Here is an 18,362-nt window from a genome sequence, read left to right on the forward strand (position 1 = left end):
TGCGACATTCGCAGACTCTATCGGTTTCTTTGTTTTTCTTTCAGGACAGCCCCTTTTCCAGTGCTCCTCACTTCCACATATGAAACATCCAGTGTCACTTTTGTTATACTTAGGCTTTGACTGATATCAGCCTCTGCCCTTAAACTTGCCTTTCCCCTGCTGATTGTTCCCATTGTTGAACCTATTATCTGACCTGCCTCTAGCTTCAACATATAACCCTTCTGCCTGCGATGTTGAAAGCGTCCCGCTTTCTAACAGCTCTCTTTCTTTAGACTTGGCAGCCGCTGTAACCTCATTCAACTTGAGCGTGTCTCTGCCATACTTAAGGGTTTCCTTGAGTTGAGCATACTTGTAAGATAGAGAACTTAGTAGCAATATAGCTTGCACCACTTCTGACACATCCACTCCTATGTTGTTCAGATCTGCAACTAGCTGTTCAAAGTAGACCACATAGCTGCTGCTGTCTCACAGTTACTAATCTTCCTTAGCACTTGATTCCCCACGTTCAAGACAATTAGATCCTTTGCCTTTTCTGATTTCTCGAACTTCACTGGATCAATATTTGGATCTAACTCAGAGACTCCATCAACTCCCTTCTGTGGGTCCTTCTTAGCAGCTTCTAATTCTTCTTTGGAAGGAGCTGGGTTCTTCAGCAACTTGTCATCTGCCAAGATCGACTTCAGCCCTAGAACACCAAAGTGAGCCATCATGCGAACTTTCCATAGAGAAAAAGTCACCAGTGCCATCAAATCTATCCACCTCAATCCTAGAATTACTCATTGAATTATCTTCTTGTAAAACCTTGCTTTGAGTCTCCAATCAAAGTCTTCTAGCACTCGCAATCAAAACCTGGATTGCTCTGATACCAATTATTGAATGGCTGCACATTCTAAAGAAGATTGCCTACGTACCCTTTAGAAGGGATCAAGCCAAACACGTAGTTCTAAACCTTTAATTCTCTCTCTCTACAAACTCCTAAGTTATGCCACAACTTAGCATCTTCTTATATAGAGAAGAGTTTCCTAATCTCAAAAGAAAATCTTATATATTTAGATAACTCCTAAATATAACACTTTTCCTAATGTCTCTTGGTATAGCTTATTGCTCAAGCTATCTTCAAGCTTATGTCAACATGCCAACAATATCAGTTCTCAAAAGTGTCAACCTCTCTCTTTTCTTTTCTTCTTCTTTTTCATCTCCATAGCTCTTTATCGTTTCATGCTACAAGTATTCCTAATTCGGATCTATGATAGTGACAGCTATCTTTTCTTTTAAGACTAACTAGGAAAAGAAGGATCGATAATTCTTTTTTTTGTTGTCATATTCTTAATTTAAAGAAGAACAATCCACTAATAGTTTAGTTTTAACTATTATTTAATACTTTTCGAATTGTATTCCAATTAGTGGAGTGGACAACAATGGACATCAACATTTGAAAAGTTACCTATACATTACATTATAATGGTTTTGATACCAAAATCAAACCGAATCTAAAAATATAGTTTAAGATTAATATTCTTTGAAATTTTTTAAAAATATATCTAACTAATCTCGAATACGAATCAAAACCAAAAAAACCAAAGTATTTATTAATGTTTAATTATGTTTTAGTTTGAATTACGCACATAACCTTCGGTTACACAAACTGACAAACGCAGCCAAAATCTCACGTCTCTAAACAAGTTTGCAGCGTGAAGCAGTAGTAAAAAAACTAAACCCGTAAATGGGCCTGAAGGTTATGCACAATGGGCCGAGATCGACACAAAGCCCGTAAAGGCACTTTCTTACGCATCGCCATCCCAGGAGTCTCCGTCATATCAATCTCTTCGCCGTTGACTTTTTCCCAGTCAAAGCACTGAATCAACGAACCTAACGCCAACGTCACGATCCTCTGCCCTAATGCGGCGCCGGGACACGATCTCCGTCCATTCCCAAACGGCATCAGCTTATGAACGTCTTCTTCTCCGCCGTCAAACCTCTCCGGTTTAAACTTCTCCGGTTCGCTCCAAAGACTTGGATCTCTGTGTATGGCCCACGCGTTAACCATCACCATCGTGCCACGTGGTACGTCGTATCCTCCTACTTTGATATCCTCCGTCGGTGATCTTGGTACTAGAAGCGGCGCCGCCGGGTATAGGCGGAATGTTTCCGACACGACGTTTTCGAGGTAAGGCAGGTTCGCAATGTCTGGTTCGTCGATCAAACGTTCTTGTCCTATTTTCTCGTCAATCTCTAGTTTTGCTTTTTCTAACGACTCTGGATGGTTTAGCAAACTCGACATCGCCCACTCCAACGTCACGGCGGAGGTGTCTGTTCCGGCGATCATCATGCCCTGTTTCGTCCATAATTAGCAAACTTTTCTAATCAGAGACTGAGACGCATGCATGGTCCCAAATCTGTGTAACGGATAGTGAAATAATTAACCTATTCGATTAATTAACCTAACGCTAGCTAAAGCTGTAACTAACCTTTCCTAATATAATCGTTTAGATTACTTAAGATATATTTTGCTAAAAACTGCAAATCCAAAGTATACACTATAACTCTTTGAACTAAACCAGTTTCTATATTTGTGAATGGAAACAAAAACAAAAAAAAAAAAAAACTGAATGAAACCTAGCTAACAAATCTGTCAACATTAATTAATTAGCATAAACACATATATGAGTGTGTTAGCGATTCGTTACCAGCATAAGGCCTTTGATAGTGACGTCAGTGTAATACTCTGGCTCATGTTGTTGCAGCGAGAGCAAGTGATTAACCATTGTGTTACCGTCTTTATCTCTCTTGCACTCTTCAAGGAGACGCTGCAAGATCTCATCCATGTCTTTCGCAACAGCTTTCACTTTCTTCTCAAAGCTCCCTCCGAAGATCTTCATGAAAGGCAAGTAATCTCCGGGATGCCTCGCTCCGCTACTGTCGTTGATATCGGCGACGAGTTTCTTGAAAGCATTCGCTTCCTCCTCGTTATGGACTTCGTCTCCGTAGTATCTCTTCCCTGTAACCATCCTCACGATGTTGTTGAACGTTAGATCAGACAAGAGCGGCTCGAGCTCGATATCTTTGTTGACGTCACGTGAGAGCCTCGTGAGCATGCGTCGGATTTCGTCTTTGCGGATGTGGAGGAAGTTGGTGAGACGGTTCGAGGAGAGGATTTCGAGGGAGCAAATGCGGCGGAGGTTACGCCAGTGGTCGCCGTAAGGAGCGGTTCCTACCGTTGTGTAGTTGTAAGCGACGTATTTGGCGGTTAGGAAACAAGGTCGGTTTGATAGAATGATGTCGTTTTGTCCTGTGAAGCATTCTGTTACGAGTGAGGAGGAGGAGATCACGACGGCGTTGCGGGAGCCGAATTTGAGGGAGAAGATTGGGCCGTGGGTTTTGGAGAGACGTTGGAAGAGACGGTGGACCGGTGGTTTGAGGAGGCGGTGGTGGCCAAGGATTGGGAGAGAGTAAGGCGGAGAAGGAGGGAGGTTGAAACGTCGCGTTTTGGAGCTGAAGAAGAATTTATAAGCCAAGAGAAAGATAGCTAGAGGGAGAATAATCACGTAGTAGTAAAACATCTTTGACCAAAACGATCATATGTAAGGAGTTTAGTAGTGTGATGGCGTCGAGGAAATGATCATATGTATTAGCAATTAGGGACCCTAGCAATTTATATATAAACAAGTATTTTAACCTTTTCCACGTACGATATTTAATTTGTTTATTGTGATTGTGACTGTGTGAGTATAAAGTTTTCAGAAGATAATGTTGTTTTTACTCGAAGTGCTCGAAAAGAAGTCGTAATGCAAGTCAAGTTTGACACACAAAGTTGACAACTTTGAACAAATCAACACAAAATCTTGAAGATATATGAGTAAGAACAAACACCTGAGTATGTTTTTAAAAAGCAGCTGGTCTTGAGCTAACGGAGATAACGTTGCGATTTCACATGTTCAACATCTATATTTTTACCTGTTTTTTTTTACGCTCTGAACCAAGTGCGATTAAAGCCACATAATATATATGCTTGAAAAGGGTCACTTACGCTGTGGTTAAGAACTTCACTGAATCGGAGAGGGGCCAAGTATATTCGCGTATGCGGTTCAGTTTTTATCTAATTTACTCGTTTATTAACTGTTTATGTCAGTTAGATTAATTATCATTACAAATCAGTGATTTGACATGTTACAATTGCAAGCCCCTCTAGATTTTTTTTATCTTTTCAGATTCTTCATATTATGCTACTACCTAACGGTACCTAAATGTATTATTATCGTATTCCCAACGGCAGATCTAGCTTTTAAATTTTAATTCCTTTCTTCTTAAAAGGTTTCATCTACACTAATTGCAAGTGTTCCCATTCTACGAATGTGTATATAGGTAACAAAATGCTTAGTAGTTTTCAACCAAAAAAAAACAAAAAATGCTTCGTTCCTAACAATTCGTTTTCTGTTTTGCATTCTTTAGCCGACTGAGATAAAAAAAAAATTGTTATTACATATGAGTCCAGTTTGGAAGTTAGTGGAGAAATTTTTGACTGTTGATTTATATGCATGGTACTATCATCGTATTTTTAAATCTTTTTGGAACATTCGATGATAATATACAAGTCACCAGTCGACAATCACCGCATGGTCACTCCAAAAAGTATATAATATTGAAACAGAAAAGTCACCATGATTGTTAAAAAGATTTAAACATCGTATTTGTAAATCTTGTTCCATATTAACTGTTGAAATACAAACAATATCTCACATCTGAAAATTAGAAAATAAGTTTTTAGTATATAAGCTAAAACCAACTCTAATTAGTATAAGGCCTTTTGGGAAGGAGCTCAATAAGAAATTCATGCGGGCTTTGCCACCCAGATCCAAAGCGGACAATATCATACTAAAAGGGGAGTTGGCTTGGGCTTGGAAAGCCCAACATTAACAATCATTGTTAATTATAAAAGTTTTTTTATATCAACTACTAACATTTTGCAAGTTTCATTTAGAAAAGTAAAAAAAAAAAAGAAAAAAAAAAGCAAAGCCTTTTGTCTTAGTAAATTAATTGAAAGGTAAGATTTGGGAAGTTGGAAATTTGGAATATACTTTTTTTTTTTTTTGAACAAAGGAAATTTGGAATATACCAAGAAACAAAATTATTGATTATTTATTGTTTCTATTCAAACAAAAAAAATCTTACCATACCAAATATTGGGCTTCAACTTGAAAAATGGGCTGGTTGCTTGACCGGACAATACTTAAGCTTCCAATACAACATTTTGGGTTTCGTTGAATTTCGCCGCAATTATTTTTTTAGTCAACTAATTTTTTTTTTTTTTTTTTTTAAGTGTTGAGAGTGAATATTTCGTCGAGTATATCAGCGAATTATTTCAGATCTTCTTTGGAAAAAAGCAGAGTGTGAAACTACGATGAAGATATTTATGCTGGCATATTTATTCATTGTAAACTACGATGGGTTTTTGGATTATAGCAAAAAACAATCTCGCCAATTCTCTAAGCAATTAATTAGCTGATTCCGAATGTCCGACAAAAGAGAGGGAAAAAAACCATCAGTACGTTCTTCAAATTTATTGTACGATTCAAGAACCCTAAACACAACAACATAATAGGTAATCTAAACGAGTCTTGGAATCAGAAACAGAGCTTTTATATTCTAGAACCGCGCACAGCATCGGTTTTGTAACACTTTCATCTAACGACGTCGTTCTGGTGACCAATGTGGCAACGAAGGGCTGAAATGAGTAGACACAACTCTAGAGTCAAGCAGCTCCATGATCGGTGTGAAGCTTACGCACCTAGGGACCTTATACTGATTAATCGATGCACCTCTCGAGATGGCATAGTCCATAAGCTCCTCAAAGGTACCGTTCTGCACCACACGTATCTCCAACGGACCAATCGATTTATCAGCGACTCTGCTTTGTCTATAAACCGAGTTTAGGGATTCCTCCATCTCTAAACAGCACTTAGCCATGACTTCGTCGCTAGGAAGAGCATTGGTTTGGTCTCTACCAAGTAGCTCCCAGTAGATTACGTAATGACCCGGTATAGTCTTCGTTTCAGCGTAGCTCGTGTACTCGATCACACGTGTTCCTTGCTCTGCAAACAACCTCGACGCATTCTCCACTGCCTTCTGTAGCTCAGCTTCGTCGGTTTTATCGGATTCGATGCTTAGCAGAACATTCTTTCTACGTATGAATTTGAATTGTGGAGCGGAATTGTGGAACCCCGTGACACGGAGAATGTCACCGACTCTGTAACGGCAAAGCCCTGCATAAGTCGTGATCACGAGTTCATACTCTTTTCCTACCTCAACGTCAGCTAGCTCCACAAGTGAGGTTTCTTCTAATGATGCTTCTGCTGCTCCATCTCCATCGTGATTATGTGGGAGGAATTCGAAGTACGCCATGTTTGGCATGATTGTGTAAGAAACCTCCGAGGGTTTACACATCGGCTTTAGGTTAATCCCGAAGTAACTTTCGGAAGAAGCATACATCGTACAAGCCATCGGTAATCCGCCGCTATAGTACTCCAAAGTTGGGATGTACTGAGCCATCGCTCCAGTAACAATCACATCGAGGTACTTCGTGTTAGGCCATATCTTTGTGATGATCCCTTCCCAGTTCTCTTGTGAACAGACCTCTGTCAGAAACTCAGCAAGTTCTTGATCAGGTTTTGTCAAAATCTTAGACATGCGGTTTTTAATCGCAGGATCAAAGATTCTTGAACTTAGGGTTCCGGTTGAGATATCCCGAGCAAGCTCCTTCCAATTGTTCTGGAGGAAGCTTATGGCACGGAGTAGACCGGAAGCAAAGACAGCACCAAGGCGGAGAACATCGTGGCGCATTAAGAGACCACATAGCATTTGAGCATACATGCTTTGAGACGAGTCAGGGCAGAGGATGGCTTCGTTAGGACTCGTATAGACATTGTACGGGTCGTACGGTCGTCTCTTGAAGTGGTCGCTTTTGTAGTAACTCGTGAGAACCGGACGAGCCGGTAACCCACCAGAAGTCTTAGACTCCGACTTCACAAACAAGAAGTATAAGCCTTTGCCTTTGTCTAATCCCGGCACATAGCTGTAGTTAAAACATTTTTGGTTAATTTAATAAAATAGTTACAAATTATATAGACAAGAAGATGTTTAAAGTATATATACTAACAGATTCATGACAGGCATGAGAAGACTGTATAAAAGCTGACGTCGGTCTAAGTCTTCTTCAATAGTCGGCATTAGTTTCCTCTCACCAGCAGATGTCCCAGAGCTGCGCATATACGTACAAAATTAGAAATTACGGGTCAACTATAATTGTTTTTTTTTTTTGGTATTATGATCATGTTAATTACTGATAAAGTTGACCTAATTAATATACCTTGTGAGAAACTCGGTGATGGGGTGAGAAGACAAGATCGGAGAACGATCACCGTTGGATATACGTTGAATCTCCGGCTTCAAATCTTCATACGTAACCACCGGAACTTTGCTCTTGAACGTTTTCCGATCAACGGAGCCGTTAAGACCGAACCGTTTGAGATATTCGGTGTCCGAGTTACGACTTAGTATCTCTCCAAGAACCTTCTCTTGAACGGAGTCAGGGTTTCGAGTCATCTCCTCAATGAACTTGAGAGCCTTCACGTCTTTCTCAGAGGTCGTAGGTGAAGACATCCGAGATTGAAGAGGCGAATCAACAGCCATGATTGATCGAATCGAATGTTTTTTTTTTTCTTTCTCAAAAGCAAAGTGTTGTGTTTAATATTAGCAAATGCTTTACTCGTTTTGATGAGTATAATTCGGCGAAGGGAAGGCTGTATTTATAGAAGGGGGGAGTTCCACGTCAGCGATGTCCACGAGGACGAGAGTATTTTTGGTTAGATATTTGACTTGATCTTTGTTTGTCACAGGGTTGTAGCCGAGCCAGGGGACAAAAGGTACAGTCGACTAATAAGCTAATGCCAGTTTATGGAGACATACAAGACCCACATGTCTCTGCCACGAAAGCGTTTGGCAATGTTTTGGTTTTTGTCTTATATTGGTCATAGGCGTCGTTCTGGACTTACGTGGCTCTATTTCTTGTGACTCGTTCTTTGTTCGGTCGTCGATAACGACGGTCAAATACTTATAAGGTTATTGCTTATAACGCTAATAACGGAGTGACTTTAAAACTAATTGTGATTTTTTTCTTTAATTAGTAGAATAAATTGTAGGTTAGGGGATCATGTTGTTGGTTTTGGAGGCAAGTTGATAATCTATGACATATTTAAATTTATGTTATTTAGTGCGAATATCATTATTCTATAGAGATATCAAATCGTCTAAACACCACGCTGATTCTGATTTTGATTAGTATTTTTTATATGGTGTTATTGGTTTCACTATTAAACATATATGTTGTGACTGTTAGCTACAAGACTAATACACCATTATTAACAGCTGGTTCAGTTCACATTCATCATCTCTCTATAGTCTGTCTTACATCAGTGATCAGTCTATAGCGTATATATAAGTATAATATCATCTGTACTTAGTGTTAAAATTGTTTAATAATCTAATTATAAAATATTACACATACAACCTCCTAGGACGGATGAGAATCCGGAATTGCAAATCCTATGAAAAGATGTACAGATTTCACGTGTATGATTTGAAAATAAAATTCAAATAAATTGCAAATTAACCAAAAGTTAATGGTCCGTGAAAGACAGAAACATATAATGCAGTCCCAGTTAAACTTATAGTGTGAACGGGCTTGTGGATTTTCTATAGTTAAAATAAGTAAAATAACTATAAACTTGAGGTTTTTTAGTCATCTAACTTCAATTTTTATTTTGTTTGAAAAAGCTAAGGCTCTTAACATTAATTTAAACAGTATTGGTGCGATCAATATATCTTAGCAAAAAGGTAAAAAAACTAAAAATAGATTTATTAATTTTAAGATTATGTAGCATTGTAGCTTAAGCAATTGTTTTACTAGAACATTGTTAAAGTATTCATCGAAGTTAACAGCCAAAACATAATAGTATAAAACAATGACAACCCAACTTTTATAAATATCAGCACCATAAAAGCAAAGAATGGTCTGTAATCTGTATGGACATTTCATTTGAATTCATGATCGTCGCTCGTGCTGTACCCTCCCCAACTTGCTCCATTTAATTCCTAGGTTTTGTCTGTCATTTTTTTTTCACGAATATTTGTTATTTGTTCTATATAAATAACAATGGTAATTATAGAGCACTTACGTCACCATTCCTTTCAAATTTGGTCTCGAGACTTTTTATAAGTTTTAATCTTCTACGTCCATCTGCCCAACAAGAATTACAAAGGTCTAAAGTTTAATCATCCGGATTATAAATGGTATTTCACAATGCAGATTGAACTACGTTGTTAATATGATTAATTAGTAGAAAAATGTTTTTCGAATAATGAGTTAACAAAATGAAATAGACTAAAACTGAAAGTAAAGACATACAACACTATAGGAGGCACCTTGTACTCTTTCCGGTGGATCCCCCCACCGAGTTATTATAAAACAGAATTTGTTTTAAAAAAAATAAAATAAAAAATAAAAAAAAAGACATACAACACTAGTTTTCTTCATTAATATTTGTTTACCACAATAGGACACTGTCTTTTTTTTTTCTTTTTTTTTTCTTTTTTTGCTAAATCAGTGTAACTTTTTTTAAATTAATGCATCAACTGAATATAGATTTATGTTTTGACAAAAAACAAAAAATATATATAATAATGCATAAATGTGATATTATAATATGATTTCGGTCATGGCGTTGGATCGCTCGACATGTGGGGCTTGACTAAATAGTACTAATACAATAATAGTGTGATTAAAAAGCCGAAGGACCAATAATTGTAAATAACTTAACGAAATGAAAAGAAGATGGTCACTACTCACTATTATAGGAAGAGGCTAATCGCACGGATAATGCATATCTTTGATTAGACATTTCGGGAACAACTTTTCTTCTGTAGAACAAATTGTTCATTAGAATAGTCACTTCACCTATCTCACTTATATAGTTATATATATGTATATAGTGATATTAGAATTTTCTTTGACGGCATTAGAACTTTTTTATACTCCCTCCGTTTCACAAAGAGTGTCATTCTGGAGATTTTTCTTTGTTTCACAAAGACTGTCACTTTACAATTCCAATGCATTATTTTATAGTTCCAATGCATCTTTTATCTTAGATTTCCTTGTTTTACCTTTAATTATAACTAAAATAGTCTATTAAAAACTTATTAAATAAGGGCATATATGTATATTTCAGTGTTTTCTTAATTTGTGTGAAAAGTGTCAGAGTGACACTCTTTGTGAAACGGAGGGAGTATATGAATAGTAGGTATATTAAATTATTCGAGGGCTCATTTTTTTTTTTGAAGGCTGATTAATTTACTCACTTAATAATATTCTTGTCCCCTACATTGATTAAACTTTAATTGATTAACACGTACTTATTTTACTTTAAATTGACTCTCGCATGATTTAAACTAATAGTAGTATATATATAATGGCAAGAAACAAAGTATGATAGAAGAATAGTATTTTATCAAAAATAAATGGTAAAAGAATAATACGATTTAAAATATAATTTATACAAACGGAGTTATAAAATTAACTATATAACATAACAAAACCTTAGTCGGTGTACGTACACGTTAATTTGTTATCAATAGTCAATACTACACAGTACGCATATTGACTATGGTTATAACTTATAACAGACCCTTGAATTAGGTAGGCGATAGTACTGCTAAATGATAATATTCCACGATGCCATTTTAATATCCTAAAATTAGTTTGAGAAATTTGACAATCAAAATTTAGAGCTTGCACGTTTAGTTCAAATTATCCATTTACAGGACGCCATTGTTGAATGAGTGATAATGTCATCATGATCATTGGATTAGTTTTGGCGATAACCAGGAAGTTTTATAGAAAAAAAAGTTCAAACAGCCAAAACGAATATAATAATAATTAAGTATATTCTATGCACCTATTAATATATTAAGTGATACAATTTTTAAACAAAATATATATTAAAGATTATTTCAATTTTCGTGATTTCCTTGATTATTAGTTTAAAAAATTCATCAAATACTAAACTGTATGTAATTTTGTACAAGAACAAAAATTTGACCAATTCAAATTCTTGTTCAAATTGACAAAAAAAGGAACACGATTCTATGTCAAAGAGAGGGATATCGATATCCAAAGAAGGCATGGCGTTACATTGCTGACGATTTATTTTTCTTCTTCTCTTTTTTTCGTTGCTGACGATAATTGAGAAGACATCTTTGGATAATATAGACTTGGATCCCTTTTTGACATCAACCATTCCGCTATAATTTCGACAACTTTACGTTTTCCTGTACGTATATATATATACGACAATTTTTATTTATTTTTAATTCAAACTTATCAACACACAAACAAAACATACCGCACGCGAGGTGAGATGATACGAAACTCACCAATTGTTTACAATATTATAACAACCCAAGTCTTTTACATGTTTACGTAATGCACATGAGTGGAAAGAAAGAAGCCAACAATTAGGTAGAACAAGAGAAATACTCGACGAATCTAAGGGAGTAAGGGTATTTGTATTATTACATGCAATTGAGATTGCTTTTGAATCGAACACGACTCTATCCTTACATTTAGTTATATGCCATAATCATAGCTTAACAGAAGTGCTAATCCTGAAAATAATTGGTGCATTGTGAAAAGATAAATAGGCACATGCATGCACGTCGCCATACTTGGTCCCATTCAATCTATCTATATATATATATATATATGTATATATCTTTACTGCATGGATGTGTACAGATCCTTGTTTAAAGAAGTAGACACACTTTACGTTGATATGTCACTATTATTTTCACCATATAGGAATAATATTGTTTTGAAATAATTTGATCTTTTTTCTTTCTTTCTTTCTAAACCATAATGATCGAGCTTTCAAAGAGCGAACATACAATGCATTTTAAAAAGGCAAAAGCATGAGTTTTTCCTTCTTCTTTTCTTTCGACAATTGTACATGTTTCGGGTCGGGATCAAAGATATCGTAAGGACAAAAGCATAAGTTTATGGGCAAACACTGTCGTTGTTTAATCTTTATAATTGTCCTGTCATTTCCATTTTTATTTTTCTTTTCTTTCTTACATTTTTGGATAATTCTTTTGCTGTATAATTAAATATATAGAGCAAATCATACATTATTATATATGTTCTAAAATAAACTCGTCTTTTGCTCACAAAAGAAAAACAAATCTCTATATATAAGAAATCAACCTTTCTACAGCATCGGTTTATCAAAGACGTTGAAATACAGGTCAGTTAAAAAAATGATAATTTAATCCGTTTTTTAACTTGAAAATGTTTGAATAAACTTATATGCTTTTTGACCAAAAGAAATAAAGAAAAACAAAACAACTTTTTTTTCTAAGACTTTATACATATCAACCAAAAGATTCTAATTGACTATGATCAGGAAATGTTACTCGTATACGAAACCGCCTCCAATTTAACAAATCGATCTATATATAATCTATCAAATAATCCACGATTTAATATTTCAAACGAGGAGAGAGATTAAAATCAGTCCGTGACATTACATACTTTTTTATTCAAAACGGCCACGCAGAAATATAGCTAGCTGATGGTTTTGCCAGTTATGTATAAAGCTAAAAATAATTGTATATGTTTCGAGGTCAGAGGGCTTGTAAAGATATTAAAGCTTAAATAATAAATTAATACGTATACGTAACATATACGTTGATTATACCACCAAGAAAGAATGGACCGAGTATGGTATAGTATTACGACAAACTACGCCGTAGCAATCCAACTACCGAACATTTTCTCTTCATGAGTCGCTTTCGTGTCCGGGACACGTCCAGTTTCAGTGTTCATTTCTTTCTTGTATTCTCTACTTAAAAAAAAGTTGTAAATAACCTATAACAAATATGGTCGTTGTCTTTTACACTCGTGTTATAAATAAAATGTATGGATATAACAAAACCATACGTTTTAATTTCTAGACCGTGGAGTTTTGATATACTAGATTCGAACATTAATTTTTTGAACCGCACCCGAATATAAAGTTTATTTTGGAAATTAATTTCCCTTGTACCTAATTTCTTCACGTAATTTACAGCTATTATAAAAGAATTAAAAACAGAAGTTGACGGGAACGTCACATGACCAAGGTCGGAACAGAACATAGCTTTAGTTTCTGTAGACACAATTAATATGTTTCTTCTGCTAACACCTTTTGTCTCTTTCCTTCTTTTCACTTCCCTCTAGGTTTTGTCTCTCTTCGACTTTTTCTTTCTTCTAATCACAATTCAAATCTAAATTTCTTGACCATTACTTTAATTGTAGGAACATTCATGTATAGTAAATTTTATTTGATCTCTTTGTCTCGACCAAAAAATCTTTCTTTGATCTCTTTGCCCCAACCAAAATCTTTTAATCCCTTTAGTTTAGTACTGTATGCTATATGTGTTGATGTAACTTGTAGGCTTCATTTTTTTCTTTCCACAATTTGTAGGCTTTTCTGAAACTTCAGAAATTCAAAAGAAAAAAAAAATACAGAAAATAATTTAGTTACAACTTCATTTTTCATAACAGACTGGGCTCATAGTACATATCAAAAAAGTAATGGGCCTCATAGTAACATATCAAAAACTAATGGGCCTATTCCATTTACATATGGGCCTAAGTTTCCTCCGAGGTAACATTAATTAATTTATTCAAAGAAACATCAATCGGCGACGGATGGCTTCGTCACCAGTTCTCGCCACGTCACTACCGCAGAATCAGTTAAACACCACCGCAACCGTAACCGCCGGTAGATTCCGCCTCCCGCCACCGGAGAAACTCGCAGTTCTGATCGACAAATCGAAATCAGTAGATGAATTGCTCCAAATCCACGCAGCTATTCTCCGTCATAGCCTCCTCCTCCACACTCGTTACCCGGTTCTAAACCTCAAGCTTCACCGTGGATACGCTTCTCACGGCAAAATTCGCCACGCGTTGGCTTTATTTCACCAGACGATCGATCCAGACTTGTTCATCTTCACCGCCGCAATCAACACTGCCTCTATTAACGGCCTCCATGACCAAGCTTTCTCGCTTTATATTCGATTGATTTCTTCTGAAATTGTCCCCAATGAGTTCACTTTATCGTCGATTTTGAAATCATGCTCCACTGAGTCCGGAAAAGCGATCCATACCCATGTTCTTAAACTCGGGTTTGGGATGGATCCGTACGTGTCGACTGGTCTCGTCGACGTTTATGCGAAAGGAGGAGATGTAATATCTGCCCGTAAAGTGTTCGATAGAATGCCTGAAAGAAGTATTGTTTCGTCAACAGCTATGGTTACTTGCTACGCAAAGCAGGGGAACGTTAAGGCTGCGAGAGCTTTGTTCGATATAATGTGTGAGAGAGATATTGTTTCTTGGAACGTGATGATTGATGGATACGCTCAACATGGGTTCCCTAGTGAAGCTCTGATGCTTTTTCAGAAACTGTTGGCTGAAGGAACACTGAAGCCTGATGAGATTACCGTTGTAGCTACTCTTTCGGCTTGTTCTCAGATTGGAGCGCTTGAAATTGGGCGTTGGATCCATGTTTTTGTGAAGAATAATCGTATTAGGCTCAATGTTAAAGTATGCACGGGTCTGATTGATATGTATAGCAAATGTGGGAGCTTGGAAGAGGCGAGTTTAGTGTTTAATGAGACTCCGAGGAAGGATATTGTGGCGTGGAATGCGATGATTGCTGGTTATGCAATGCATGGTTATAGCCAAGAAGCTTTGAAATTGTTTGATGAGATGCAGGGTGGTGTTACAGGGTTGCAGCCAACTGATATAACTTTCATTGGAACACTTCAGGCTTGTGCTCATGGTGGATTAGTAAACGAAGGGGTGAGACTGTTTGAGTCAATGGGACAAGAGTATGGGATTAAACCCAAGATCGAGCATTACGGATGCTTGGTCAGTCTGCTTGGTCGTGCTGGTCAGCTAAAACGAGCTTACGAAATCATAAAAGACATGGAGATTGAAGCAGATTCTGTCTTATGGAGTTCTGTTCTCGGAAGCTGTAAACTTCATGGAGATTTTGTGTTAGGCAAGGAAATTGCAGAGTATCTCATTGGACAAAACATCACAAACTCAGGAATCTATGTTCTGCTTTCATACATATACGCATCAGCGGGTGATTACGAAGGTGTTGCAAAAGTGAGAAACTTGATGAAGGAGAAAGGAATCGTGAAGGAGCCCGGTGTAAGCACAATAGAAATAAATAACAAAGTTCATGAGTTTAGAGCCGGAGATAGAGAACACATGGAAAGCAAGGAAATTTACACAATGCTAAGAAAGATGAGCGAGCGGATCAAGTCTCATGGTCACGTTCCAAACACAAACACGGTCTTGCAGGATCTTGGAGAAACAGAGAAGGAACAATCTCTACAAGTTCATAGCGAGAGGCTCGCGATTGCTTATGGTTTGATCAGTACCAAACCGGGAAGTCCTTTAAAGATATTCAAGAACCTACGAGTGTGTTCAGATTGTCACACGGTAACAAAACTGATATCGAAAATCACCGGACGTAAAATTGTCATGAGAGATCGGAATAGGTTCCACCATTTCACAGATGGTTCGTGTTCTTGTGGCGATTTCTGGTAAAACCGAACCGAGATTTGACTTTTCAAAACTTCTTGAAGAACAATAATTTGACTTTTATTTTCAACGTTACTGTGTTTTGTTTTTCTAGAACATTGGAGAAATATATACGGGTCAAAGACCATGAAGTCACATAGTCAATACTAAAATCAAAATTGGTTTTTGTTTTTTATAATATTTGTCCAAATCTATTTAACTACGCAAAATTGCTTTCACTTACCCAAATTAACACAAGAAGATCTAAATATGGAAACCAAAACCCTAATTTTCTCAATCCTCTTCATTCTACTCACGCTCAAGTTCTTGATCGGGAAACTCAAGCGAAAGCCAAACCTACCTCCGAGTCCGGCATGGTCGTTACCTGTGATAGGTCACCTCCGTCTTCTCAAACCTCCGATTCATCGAACTTTCCTCTCACTCTCTCAATCCCTAAACAATGCTCCGTTCTTCTCCCTCCGACTCGGAAACCGACTCGTTGTCGTGAACTCGTCACACTCGATCGCCGAAGAGTGCTTCACCAAGAACGACGTCGTTCTTGCGAACAGGCCAAGATTCATCCTCGCTAAACACATCGCGTACGATTACACAACCATGATCGCAGCTTCTTACGGTGACCACTGGCGAAACCTCCGCCGTATCGCCTCCATCGAGTTATTCTCCAATCACCGAATCAATAGCTTTTTGTCTATTCGTAAAGACGAGATCCAGCGACTTGTGTTACGTCTCTCCAAGAACTTTTCACAAGTAAGTGAGCTTTAAACTTAATTAATTAGATCTTAATCACGCATTTGGATTTGATTAGTGGTTAAATTAAATGATATGACTTTTGTTTTCTCTAACTATATACTCTGTTTTGTGTTAATTATGACATCATCTGTAGGAGTTTGCGAAGGTGGAGATGAAGTCGATGTTATCTGACTTAACATTCAACAACATCATCAGAATGGTAGCTGGAAAACGTTACTATGGAGACGGTGTAGAGGACGATGCGGAGGCTAAACGAGTCCGGCAGCTTATTGCGGATGTGGTGGCTTGTGCTGGTGCTGGAAACGCTACTGATTATTTACCGGTTTTGCGGTTCGTTTCCGATTACGAGACGCGGGTGAAGAAGTTGGCGGGTAGGTTAGATGAGTTCTTGCAAGGATTGGTTGATGAGAAACGTGCAGCTACGGAGAAGGGCAATACCATGATCGATCATTTGCTTACTCTGCAAGAATCTCAACCAGATTACTTCACTGATCGTATCATCAAAGGAAACATGCTTGTAAGTACCTCAAAAACTCGGAACGTGTTTGTTTATGTTGAAACCTAATCTTTATTTATCCGATTAGAACTCTTTGATCGATTCCGTGAAAGAACTAAGAACAGAATGTGAAAGTAAGAAAGAACAACACAAGATTTAACGAGTTCAGGTTCCGATGAGGAACCCTACGTCTCGCCGGCGTCGGTACACCGGAATCCACTATAACTTGGCTCAAACATGAGCTATGATCATTACAATCTCTCACCGGATTACACTTGGAATCACTCTCAAGCTTTCTCACTCACCAACCCAATCAACCTCCCTCTCTCTAACTCTCTCTCGTCACGTCTCTCGCATCATCACTTTGACGCTTCTCTCTTCTTCTTCTCTCCGTTCTAACAAACTCGTACAACAAGATACAAAAGAGGAAGAAGAGGATACAGAGACTAATACAAAGACTCTTTTAACCTTCTCATTTGTGACTAATTACCAATGCCCATGACATGTGCTTTTCACGTGCCAAAGAAGAGAGGGAGCTTCTGTAGAAGCTTCTAGTCCGCTTAGAGACTTTCTTATACCCTGAATTTGGGTCACTTATTCACAGTTTAGTATGGAACGTGTTGGTTTAGTGTTGTGTTTGTGTTCAAATTTGCAGGCCTTGATACTAGCAGGGACGGACACATCAGCGGTAACGTTAGAATGGGCGTTGTCGAACTTGTTGAACCATCCTGAGGTATTGAACAAGGCGAGAGATGAAATTGATAGGACGGTCGGTTTAGACAGGCTTATGGACGAATCAGACATCTCAAATCTGCCTTATCTTCAGAACATTGTGTCTGAAACGTTACGCCTTTATCCTGCTGTTCCGATGCTGCTTCCTCACGTTGCGTCAGAAGACTGTAAAGTTGGGGGATACGATATGCCACAGGGTACAATACTATTGACCAATGCGTGGGCTATACACAGAGATCCTCAGCTATGGGATGATCCTACAAGCTTCAAGCCAGAGAGGTTTGAGAAAGAAGGAGAGGCTCATAAGCTAATGCCATTTGGGTTAGGAAGAAGGGCGTGTCCTGGTTCCGTACTGGCTCTTCGGCTAGTAAACCTGACTCTTGGAACATTGATTCAGTGTTTGGAATGGGAGAGGATTGGAGAAGAAAAAGTGGATATGAGTGAAAGCAAAGGAGGAACAATGCCTAAAGCCAAGCCTCTGGAAGCCATGTGCAGATCACGTGCCTTTGTTGGTAAATTCTTCCACGAGTCCGCCGCTTGACTTTAGACTTTTATTAGGTAATGCCATTAGTAATGTCTTTGTAATACTTAAAAGATTACTATGTTTATTATGTCTGTATATACTAAAATAAAGATTGACGATTGACGATTGACGATTGAAATAGCCACTTATTATTAGAA

The 18,362-nt window shown here is 37.5% G+C and overlaps 4 protein-coding genes across 4 annotated transcripts; 2 read left to right on the forward strand and 2 right to left on the reverse strand.

The window, feature by feature from the left end:
- Positions 1-1,562: 1,562 nt before the first annotated feature.
- LOC104729428 (cytochrome P450 81F3) lies at positions 1,563-3,831 on the reverse strand. The gene is made up of 2 exons (XM_010448363.3): positions 2,688-3,831; positions 1,563-2,332 (listed from the first exon to the last, which is right to left on the reverse strand). The coding sequence occupies exons 1-2, from the start codon at positions 3,558-3,560 to the stop codon at positions 1,712-1,714; spliced, it is 1,494 nt and encodes a 497-aa protein (XP_010446665.2). The 5' UTR covers positions 3,561-3,831; the 3' UTR covers positions 1,563-1,711.
- A 1,695-nt stretch (positions 3,832-5,526) lies between these two features.
- LOC104729429 (indole-3-acetic acid-amido synthetase GH3.2) lies at positions 5,527-7,984 on the reverse strand. Its single transcript, XM_010448364.3, has 3 exons — positions 7,364-7,984; positions 7,154-7,255; positions 5,527-7,069 (listed from the first exon to the last, which is right to left on the reverse strand). Exons 1-3 carry the CDS (start codon positions 7,684-7,686, stop codon positions 5,683-5,685), a joined length of 1,812 nt encoding a protein of 603 aa, XP_010446666.2. The 5' UTR covers positions 7,687-7,984; the 3' UTR covers positions 5,527-5,682.
- A 5,229-nt stretch (positions 7,985-13,213) lies between these two features.
- On the forward strand, positions 13,214-15,881 carry LOC104729430 (pentatricopeptide repeat-containing protein ELI1, chloroplastic). The gene has a single exon (XM_010448365.3). The coding sequence runs from the start codon at positions 13,799-13,801 to the stop codon at positions 15,707-15,709; it is 1,911 nt and encodes a 636-aa protein (XP_010446667.2). The 5' UTR covers positions 13,214-13,798; the 3' UTR covers positions 15,710-15,881.
- An 8-nt stretch (positions 15,882-15,889) lies between these two features.
- On the forward strand, positions 15,890-18,343 carry LOC104729432 (cytochrome P450 81D11). Its single transcript, XM_010448368.3, has 3 exons — positions 15,890-16,450; positions 16,587-16,970; positions 17,605-18,343. Exons 1-3 carry the CDS (start codon positions 15,953-15,955, stop codon positions 18,220-18,222), a joined length of 1,500 nt encoding a protein of 499 aa, XP_010446670.1. The 5' UTR covers positions 15,890-15,952; the 3' UTR covers positions 18,223-18,343.
- The last annotated feature ends 19 nt before the right edge of the window (positions 18,344-18,362 follow it).

Source organism: Camelina sativa, chromosome 12 (assembly GCF_030686135.1).
Source record: "Camelina sativa cultivar CO46 ecotype springtype chromosome 12, ASM3068613v1".
NCBI lineage: Eukaryota > Viridiplantae > Streptophyta > Magnoliopsida > Brassicales > Brassicaceae > Camelina > Camelina sativa.